This window comes from Vicia villosa, unplaced genomic scaffold, assembly GCF_029867415.1.
Source record: "Vicia villosa cultivar HV-30 ecotype Madison, WI unplaced genomic scaffold, Vvil1.0 ctg.000579F_1_1, whole genome shotgun sequence".
NCBI classification, from domain to species: domain Eukaryota; kingdom Viridiplantae; phylum Streptophyta; class Magnoliopsida; order Fabales; family Fabaceae; genus Vicia; species Vicia villosa.
The window spans coordinates 769,043-779,946 of NW_026705264.1; the positions used below are offsets into that span (position 1 = coordinate 769,043).

Genomic DNA, 10,904 nt, shown 5'->3' on the forward strand with positions numbered 1-10,904 from the left:
GGTGAAGTCGTTAGAAGAATTCAAAGACTTAGAACAACCACTTCACTAGCGACCAGAAAACCACAACGTTGGTGGGATGATGTCAAAAATGACAGGGATGTAACGGTGATGATGCATGAATCAGATGAAATTGTTTTGACATTTGTAATTTCTTAGATATTTTGTTATGTTAAGAAATTTTATTCGTTGTGTGTGTTGTTTTAGTCATGTTTGTGTTCGGTTTGTTGTAGCGAATATGCTTAAAGAATAGAAAAGTTTAGAAAACTTAAAGAATAAAAAAGTTAATTTCTAAAAATAAATTACAAATGTGCATACAAAAATTATGTGGTGGAGCTGGTTGCACAATTGGGACAATGTGTTTGCGTGTGTCCGACTTGACGGTGTAACACTCCAAAATCTATACTACTCAAATAAGACATATATTTGCATAAATTAGAGTAAATCAATATGCATCACATGAGGGCATTACACACATTTATAAAAAACAACACTCTAACATGCTATGGTCACATACAGTGGCGGAGCCACGTTGTGACATAGGGGAGCCACGACCACTCCAACTTTTTAAATTGTTTTATTCATATATGTGAAATTACTTAAATGTCCACTTTAACTTTTTGAATGACCAATTTGCCATTAGATAATAAATTTCTTTCTTATATTTTCTCTGATACCATTAATTTCTTTCTCTCTATGGGTGTTATTGCAACTTCTTCTTTCCATCTAAACTTTGTTGTTGTGTTAGTTTTTTTCTTTCATTTTTGGATTGCTTTGTACATTTTACAAACTATTTTGTATTGTTAATTCAGGGTCGGTCTTAATTTCGTGTTCAATTTCAGTTTATTAATTTCAATTTGGGGATTGTTTTATGAATTTAGGAACCGAATATTGAGATTTTAGGTTGAGTATTATTGTTTAATGGTTTTTGCATTCTGTATTTAGATTATCTTCTTTTTCTATATTGTTGATTTATATAGTCTCATAAAAGGCCAGTTTTCTGTTTAGCTTATGCTTGTTGTGAACAACAAAATTAAATAAACCAGAAAGAAGTGTATAACGCAGTTACCTTCCTGATGAGTTTTTCCATAGCCAAAGTAATCATCATATCTCGGAAAAAACTTAATTAATATATACCATATCTCATAGAAAAAATATAATTAATATATATGTTACAATTTTTTATTACAAACACAACACAAAAGATACATTAAATAAAGGTTAGATGTGCATCCTTAATATACTAAACCATCTAAAGTATTCTTAATGAAACAACGATTACAATTTCTTCTGTTATTGACTAATTATACAGCTAAGGTGTAACCTGAATGTAACCAATCACAATTCTTTGGATTGAGTTCAAGTATATGATGTTAATTCAATAATACTTGTCATTGCAACTATTGATCTTGAGTCCATAATTGATTAGTACACTCTTAAGTCATTTGATGTTCAACTTTGTGTTTATTACAACTTACATATTTTATATACGTATTAATTTAAATATTTTTTTATTAGTTATATTTTATTTTAGTGGCCACCACAATTTTTTTTACTCTGTCTCTCTCTGCCAGTGGTCACATACAAGTAACACAAAATTAAAATTAAAATGAACATGCAAAACCAAATCGGAATAATTAGCTTGGATGATTCCCATACATCATCCACCATATCACAATATCTTGGCTCAAGGCCACACATCAAAATATAACATATCCAATTAGGAAATACATATGAGTAAAACAATATCTCATAACATCAATTCAAGAAAATAATAAACCCAGAAACCTAAGTGTTACGATGACCAGAGCACAATATGACTACCTAGTCAAGACACACTACAAGAGATATAAACCTCCAAGCTAAGTCAGCGGTGTCGCATAGAATATCATTCCATCAGAAGGGTGAGAATTCACATCATCATAAAAATATGTGAAAATAAGCAATGCATAACATACATATATAAGAACTCATCATACTTTGCATACCACAATATTTCAGTTCATATGAATTATTCACCAAAAGTTGCACCACATGCATCAAATAATCATTCTCCACAAAAAGCATTCAAACACCATATATTCATTGCACACATCATGAATCATATACAATATAACATACCAACATCATATTATCCACAACTCATCAAGTCATACACGCATATACACATAATTACATGTTATTCACACAACAACATCATAATTAATTCACCAAGTGCTAACTATTATACTTCTATCATGTAGATAATTTTATTAGCTTCCTAAAGCTTCGAACGACACGTAAAATGGAGTTACAACTCAAAAGTTATGAATCTTAGAATTTTTTTAAAACAGGGCTCATTCGCCCAACGAAGGACGTGGCTCGCCCGACTCTCAAAGACATAAACTTGGTCACGAAAAACCCCCTTCTCGCCCGCTGGTCTCGCCCGGCAAAGGCACAAAAACAACTACTCGCCCGGGCAAGCGAGATGCTCGCATGGCGAACTACACCAGACACAGAAAAGTCTGTGCGTTTTCACCACCTTCCACCTCAACCCAAATTCGATTTTCACATGTTATAAGTTCTAAATACCCCAAATTAACACCATATTTCATCATACAACAACAACCTAATGTATTGATCATTATGGGCACTAAACTTTAGCACATGATTTCACATATTTCATCATCAAATCCAAGTTTTAGGTTTTAAAATCTAACTATCCAAAACCCCATAAATTGGAACACCCAATTCTAAATATGTATCTTAATCATTGCATAGAATCACATAGAATAATAACAATGGGAAGTCAAACCCTTACCTTGAAGAATCTCTCCATAATGATATTCTATTCTTACTACACTAAAATTCTAACTTAGTGTTATGTTATTTTGGGCTTAACCTACCAATAACACTATTTAGGCCCAACTAGTTATATTCCTCCAATAACTAAACTAACCCAATTAGAACAAATACACACATAATTAAGCAATTAAATAATTATTATACCAAATAATAATTAAATAAATCAAATAATTAATAAAACACCAAATAAAATAGCTAGTAAAATGAGATATTACAGACGCATATACTATATTTTCTTAATAGCTTGTCACCCGTATCCATTTTGGTTCTAATACTGGTGTTGTTGGAGTTACCTTTTTTCTTCCTTCACATTCTGTCGTTGTGCCAAACTACTCCCCCTTCATATGCAAACCAATAATCCTTTTTTACTACAACTGGAAAGATATCAGTTTTAATGCATCTCGGTGAGTATATGAACACGCCGCAATGACATAAGAGCAAGACATACAAAAGAATTGAAACTTTTCACAGTCGCACCAACCAAATGTTAGCAGGACCCTATACTCTTGCGTTGGCAGTCTCTCCTGGGGTCAATTGTCTCTTTGGCACTGAACTTATGGTTATGACGGTTGAATCTTGTAACCTAATGAGTATTGATATGTTTATGTTTGAGATGAATCAATATTTAACTCTAATTGTTAGAGTTCATGTAATGTATCTTTAGTTTAAAAAAAATTAGTGTTGAGATGTTTAGGTTCAGGAGAACTAGTGACGTGGCCTTACATCGACAATTATCTGATGATGTTGTGCTTAGGTTCAAAAGAACCAGTGACGTGTAGGATTATGTCTAGTGACGAGGATTGAAGTTGGAGGATTGTGGATCTCGATTTGCATTAATTGTAGCATTCATGCATCATGTATATCGGAGATAGGTATGACTTTAGTCCAGGGACAAGTAGGACTAAAGTCATAGTTGTATTATTCAAATTATATCAAAATTACTTATAAAATGTTAATGAAGTACTATGCAATGTCAGTGTAAAATTATTCTTTACACAGCATCACAATTATTCATAAATATTATTTTATAAATAATTAAAATAAAAATTAAATTTTAATAAATATTTAACGATAACATTGATGGTGTAAAACTACTGTCCATAATTCTAATTTTTTTTTTTTTAGTTTGTGATGTACCATTAACCATAGCATATACAATTGTATTGTCAGTTCATTGGATTGCTGCTGCCGTAAGGGTTCAAACTTTGAACTCCACGGACGGAACTCCCTTTCACCCTAACTCCATGTCGCCACTATTCCTCCCTGATGAACTCATCGCGGAAGTACTCTCTTTGCTCAAACCGAAATCACTTTTGCGGTTCAAGTGCGTGAGCAAGTCGTGGAATTCCCTCATCTCCGATCCATTCTTCATCAATATGCACCTCATCCAATCTTCACGAAATCCAAACATCATTCTTCTCCCGGAAGACTTTCCGACGACTTCCAGTATTGCCCTACTCAATCCCTTGCTCGACGACAATCCCTCCATCAATCACTTCCCAAAAGATTCTAAATACAAATTGATGAAAAGGTATTGTCATGTTATTGGTTCCTGCAATGGATTGACATGTTTGGTCAATTCTCTCCACGTGGTTAATTCTCCATGCAAGAATGAATTCTATCTATGGAACCCATCAACCAGGTGGGTTTCTAAAAAACCAGTCTCTTTTCACCATTCTTACCAGAGTTTTAACTTCTCATTTGGTTATGATAATTTAACCAATAAATATAAGGTGTTGGCCTTCCGTCCCAATGATGTCCGAATTCTTGCTTTGGGTGATAATATCTGGAGAAATATTCAAAGTTCTCCTACACCTCCTCATGAATATTGCTCTATTTTCGGTCATGCGAATTATGGTGTCTATTTGAATAATAGTATTAATTGGTTTGCCCTTCGTGATAACAAACGGCCTAATGACTATTGTCGGGCAGATCTTAGTGTTCAACAATTTTTGATTATCTCTCTTGATTTGCGAACAGAGACCTACACACAGTTTCAGTTTCCCCAGGGTTTTGATCAAGTGCCGGTTGTTGCTCCAATTGTTTGCCGTTTGATGGGATGTCTTTGTTTTTCTCACTATTCCAGATGGTATAATTTTGATATATGGCAGATGAAGGAATTCGGAGTGGAAAAGTCTTGGACGAAATTGCTTAAATTTAATTATCATGATCTAATAATTCAATGTGGTTCTTCTCAACTTATCCAATTGTTCCCATTGCATGTCTTTGAGAACGGAGATACGCTGATACTCTCAGGCAATCATAACCAATTAATTTGCTATAATAGCAGAGATAATAGAGTGGTAAGGCAAGCTACAATTACAAATAGCATATGCGAACGTATGTTCAATGTCAAGCATTATGTTGAAAGCTTGCATGAAAGTAACATCCTTCAATGATTTACTTGCTTTAGTTTGATTGTATTTCTGAATGAAAATCAAATGACTATTATTTATTCTAAGTTGTATAAATTTCTTTTGCTTTAAAACATTTCTTCAGTTGGTATGTTGAATATACTGGATGATCCTGTTATGCCTCAAATGTATGTATTTTACTGTCTACGATAATTTTATATGATGCACATCAAGGGATTTTATCCTTGATACTATTTTTCAATACCATCACAGCTTCTTTGGTTAGTAAAATTTACTTGAAGGAGAAATGTGAGCAAATTGATATTTTCAAGAAGCAAAGAATATAAATCTTCTTGTGCTTTGTGTTCAATCATCTCTCATGTTGACGTTTTAATGGACACAAAAATATAATAAACAAATAAATAAGTCAAATTAGTTTTGAAGGGAAAAGGATAAATTTGGAGGGCTGGTAGAACAGCAGTAGGAGGCAACCCTCACACTAGAGGATCCAGATCCGAGAGGCATAATTAAAATCAAGTGGTTATAACTATGGGTTGATTTCAATTTTTCACTTCTTATAATTTGATATCAATTTTTCACTTATAATTTTGATATTTAATTGTTTCAGTAAAGCCAAATTAATTGCCAACCTAAACAAGGTGTTGAATGACATAAGTTTTTTTTTTTATGGCAAACATATTTCATTAAAAACAGAAGCAGCAGAAAAACAAGCGGAGCTACCAATACTTGGTATATGCCCGGTCCAAGTCCTAGACCCCATAGTCTTGCCAATACCAACCATCCTACGGGCATCAACATTAAGAGACCTAATAATAAACATGATTGAAACATTACAGAAATCATAAATTAAAATTCTACAGTCATTTGCAATAGGCTCCAAATCAGAGTTAGTCGTCACTCCATTGATACAATCAACCACTGCAAGAGCGTCGGACTGGACAACAAAGTTTTGAAGGCCCAAATCTTTTGCGAGATGAAGAGACCATCAGATAGCCAAGATCTCAGCCGCAGATGGAGAAGTCACGCTCTCAATTCTCTTGGTGGCTTCTAAGAAAATGCTAGCAATTGGATCCTTGATAATGCAGCCATACGCTATCGTTCCATCATCATAACAACCTGCATCAGTTTGAATAATCCACCTTGCCTGCTTTCGCATACCTGTTGCAGTCCTATCGCAATCCATATCCACACTTAAACAGTCTGCAGTCTCTTCATCAATGGTGCGACGTAATTCAGCAGCCACTACATTTGACTGTGGTTTAACTCCTTTAAAGACCACGCAGTTTCGTAGCTGCCATATTTTCCACCAGCATATCGCAAAAATCTGACCAAGCATCATGTCCTTACGGGAGAAAATGTCGCTCAACAGATCCTCAACACCACCAGTTAAAGGGATACGAATTCCCAAGGGGCAAGAGAATAAAGTTCTTCTAACAAAATCACAGCGGAGAAAAAGATGGATAGAATTTTCTAGCTCCTGTTGGCACAGAGGACAGAGGCCATCACTAGGCAAACCTTTTTTCAAAAGATCACTCTTCGTGGGCAGGATATCTCTAAGAACTCGCCACAGAAAATTCTTAATTCTAGGATTCACCTGTAATTTCCAAACCTGCTTCCAGATTCTTAATTCTAGGATTGACTTAAGTTGATCACTCTACAATCTGTATTTTTTTATAAATCCTATTAAAATTAAAAATTGTTTATGTTTGAAAGTTGTATTAGTTAAAAAGTATATGTGTGCATGTTACCTCTGTAAGAGGAGGAGTATTTAGAGATCTTAATAGGTTTATAACAACTTATGGTGGTTAGGATTTTCCCACGATGGCGAGAAGTCCTGTACGGTGGTTTTATGGTAGTTTTAGAGTACCTGCTCACGTGAAGTGGAATGCTTTGTATCTCAGTTTGGGGCTAAGGTATAAGCGCTCGAGTTATGGTATGCGTAAGTTAGGATCTGATACTCCTCTTCCTTTATAGGGGAGAATATTTATAGAGACATTTGGACCTAGTGTTTCCTTAAGAAAGATACTGTCCACTTAATTAGTGGTGAACCGTTGAATCCTTATTTCCTAGAGAGGTATGGACCATCTATTGAATCTAACTTCTCTTTGATTAAGAAACTTTTTTTTCCATGTTTTTCTATATTTGGGCGAGAAGAAGGAACTTGGGGCGAGGTGATACCCATTGGAGGAAGACATATGGTCGTCGCTTTTCCCGGGGCTGTGAAGCTCCCGTCCTCACCATGTGTTTTACAAATATAACACTACATTACACAGTCTTTCAAGTAGGAGGGATTTGATAAAGAACGAAGTGTTTTTAGTCTACAAAATGAAGGATTATCCCAAGGCTCCAGGTTCCCTAATGATACATGTGATGAACTCGAAAATTAGGATTTGGGTTCTTTAGAAGAATTTATATGGATTGACTAATGAGGTCTATACGTCCGTCATGCAAAGTCATGTGGAACGTGACTGATGAGATATTAAGTCCCTCAAACATGACATTGACCCTTTCGATATGTGCTTTAATCAAGACCTTAGACAAGATCTAAGACTAAGTCTATGAGGATAGACTTCAATCGCGCTTCTTGGGCGGAATTTTTATGTTTCGATCTCGCCTGAGGAAGCTCTAAGTCCCTCAGGATAGGAGTTGAATAGTTTGGGAATCTTACCCCTCAGGCAAAATGATATAGAGTCTGGCTAATAAGACTCTAGGTTCTTTAGGCGAGACATTGACCATCTTAGACGGGACTTCTATCAACCCCTCAAAAAAGAGTTTAGACTAAGTCTCTTAGGCTAGTCTTTATTCACGCCTACCAGTCGAGATTTATATGTTTTAATCTGTTCTAAGGAAGCTCCCAGTCCCCCAGGCAAGGAGTTGAATAGCCCCGAAATCTTAGTCTCTTAGGCAAAGTGATATGGATCCTTAATAATGAGCTAGTAATTCCCTCAGGCAAGGCATTGACCCTATCGTGCAGGACTTCTATGAAGCCCTCAAACAAGACTTAAGACTAAGTATCTTAGGCTAGACTTCAGTCGCGCATCCTGAGTGAGATTTATTTGTTTCGATCCTGCCCGAGGAAGCTAGAATCTTCACCATGAGTTTATGCATTCAAAATATTTCCTTAAGAGGCAACAATGATCTTCCCCATGAATTCCAACATACAAAATATTGGCTTAAAAGGCGACAAGAATCTTAGCCATGAAGTTCAACTTACAAAATATTGCCCTAAAAGATTGCAATGATCTTCCTCATGAAGTCCAACTTACAAAATATTACCTTAAGAGGCGGGAATGAACTTCGCTATGAAGTCTAATGATGTATGAAGGTTGGTTGCGCGTATCGAGGAATAAATCACGCGTCGAAAAACATTTTAATATTTTAGAAATTTCTTATTTTAATATTTCAACAATCTCTATTTTATTTGTTTTATATAATACTGTTTTGGATTAAAGGATGTTAGCTGGAAATTTCACATGCTAATATAAATTTGATAGAGCAAGAAAGGTTGAAAAGATGTTTAGAAGAATCAAGTGGAATTAGCAAAGTTTTGACTAAAAAAGTTGTGAAGAGGACTTCGACAAAAAGTCAGCTATAGAGGTGTTTATTTCTTCAAGACGATGTTGGGACTTAATATATTTTAGAAGAACTATGCTATTTTCAACATAGAAGTTTGGAACAAGGTTGAGTAACTATTTTTTAGCCTTATTCATTCTTGGAAGACGCGTGAAAGCTAGATGTTTGGCGAAACACATGCAAGCAAGAATATGTCACTCCCTAGAGAAAAGACCGTTCGTTACAATTATTTTTATTCTAGTATAAATATGAGTTTTTAAATTAGGATTTTGTATGTTGAAATTACTACAACAATACTCAAAGTATCAGACCGTACCGAGAGACGAGTAACAGAGTGCTATGTATGTATTCAAACACCAGTTTTCATTTATTCAAAGTATTTTTCATTAAGTTTATATGTAGCCTTTATTTTCTGTCAGAAACCTTTTATTTTTATTCCTAATATTTACATTTAAGCTCATAGTTATCATAGGAATTTCAACCACATGGAAATTATTGCCGCTTACATAAAAAACAGCACAACAATTAAATAAACTTTTAGCACATGTGTCCCAGGATCAATCTAGTTGATCATGCAAGTAACCTATTTAGAAGACTAGCACTTGTTTGCCACATTTCATAGTAAACAAACTGTCTCGCACAGTGGGACTAGTGTAAAAAATTATTAGTTGTTACCTTTTTTCCCCTAGATGAAGGCCGGTGATGGTTTAGCATGTTATGAAGGATGATGACCAGAAAGTGTGTTTTGTAGGATTTTGAAATTACCTAATGAACTATGGGGCAAGAGCCTCCTCCTGTTTTGTTTTTGAAAATCTCTGAACATTTAGGAAAATATTTGAGGAAGTGTTACCCATTTCACTAGTCCTTTGTTTTTGTTGCAGTTGATGAACCAGTTTATTGGTTTTGGATACTGAAATAGACTTTGTTGACAGTAAAAGATTGATTATCTTGGCATTTGTTTAAGGGATTTATCTTTGTTCTTTGTTTTCTTGTTTTTGTTGTTGGTGTCTCAAATGGGTTTTGATTTAATTGGGCATTTCATAGAGAAAAGATAGAAGTATAGATAGAGATAATGCATTTTCAAAGATATAGTAGATAGATAACACACATTATTCTCTGGTGGTGTATCAATTGGGAATTTCATCTTCAATATATATATGTGTGCATTTCAGATTAATCTAATGATTTTTGTTTTCCTCCAATGTTTACTTTACCAACAAATTATGAACATTCTTTTATTGTTCTGTCAGACCAATTTCATACATAAAATGTATTTTTGATATTATTCAACTAGTGTCAAATATATCTCCCACTTTAGCAACTTAATGTCACTTGGAAAACATTGGCCAACACTCCATTCTTAAATCTTATTTGCTTCTGGTTACAGATTTATTCTATTATAAATGAACATCATCAAGCTTGACACAATATTTTCATTTATTTGTTTTGCTCAAATCTGAACTATGTTTTTCACATGCTAGAATATCATTATTATTTTGACATGTTGGTGCTCTTTGCATTACAATGATTATCCTGTATTTGAATATAAGGTCAACTGGAGGAACACCTTCTGCATTGAAAAGTGTTGGAGTGGCTGACTAAAGTTGAACAGCTTACTCATTTCCCTGAAATGGTGAGTGTACTTGTAACTTGCTTTAGCTTGCATTTTGATGTTGAAATCTCATTTGAATTCAGTTTTTGTGTAAATTTTTAGCAGAATTATTAACAATGAATGCAATGGCTCAACTGGTTGTAGATTCGTCCAATGGTTTATCTTACAAGAAGAATTAGTGCTTACTGGATTCGTTTTGTGGTTTTTTTAGTCCCTGATTCATCTGCACAAAAAAAGCATGTTGAGCTCCTACTTCAACATGGTTTCAAGAAGATATTGAATGTTTAATCTTCTAGAAATTATATTTAACGATTTGAGTTTCATGTATATCTGTTCATTCCTGTCTTTAAAGATTAATGTGTAGTTTCTCAGAAAACACAATACTAACACATGCCTTTTAAATTTATATGTATTGGCCAAAACGGTCATTTTATCATAGGCTGAATAAATTAACTTTTTCGTAGAAATTTATGAAAGAATATTACAAAGCATGTTAATTTGAT

At 34.3% G+C, this 10,904-nt stretch overlaps 1 protein-coding gene across 1 annotated transcript; it reads left to right on the forward strand.

The window, feature by feature from the left end:
- The first annotated feature begins 4,085 nt into the window (after window positions 1-4,085).
- Window positions 4,086-5,240, forward strand: LOC131629559 (F-box/kelch-repeat protein At3g23880-like). Its single transcript, XM_058900341.1, has one exon. It carries the CDS (start codon window positions 4,086-4,088, stop codon window positions 5,238-5,240), a length of 1,155 nt encoding a protein of 384 aa, XP_058756324.1.
- The last annotated feature ends 5,664 nt before the right edge of the window (window positions 5,241-10,904 follow it).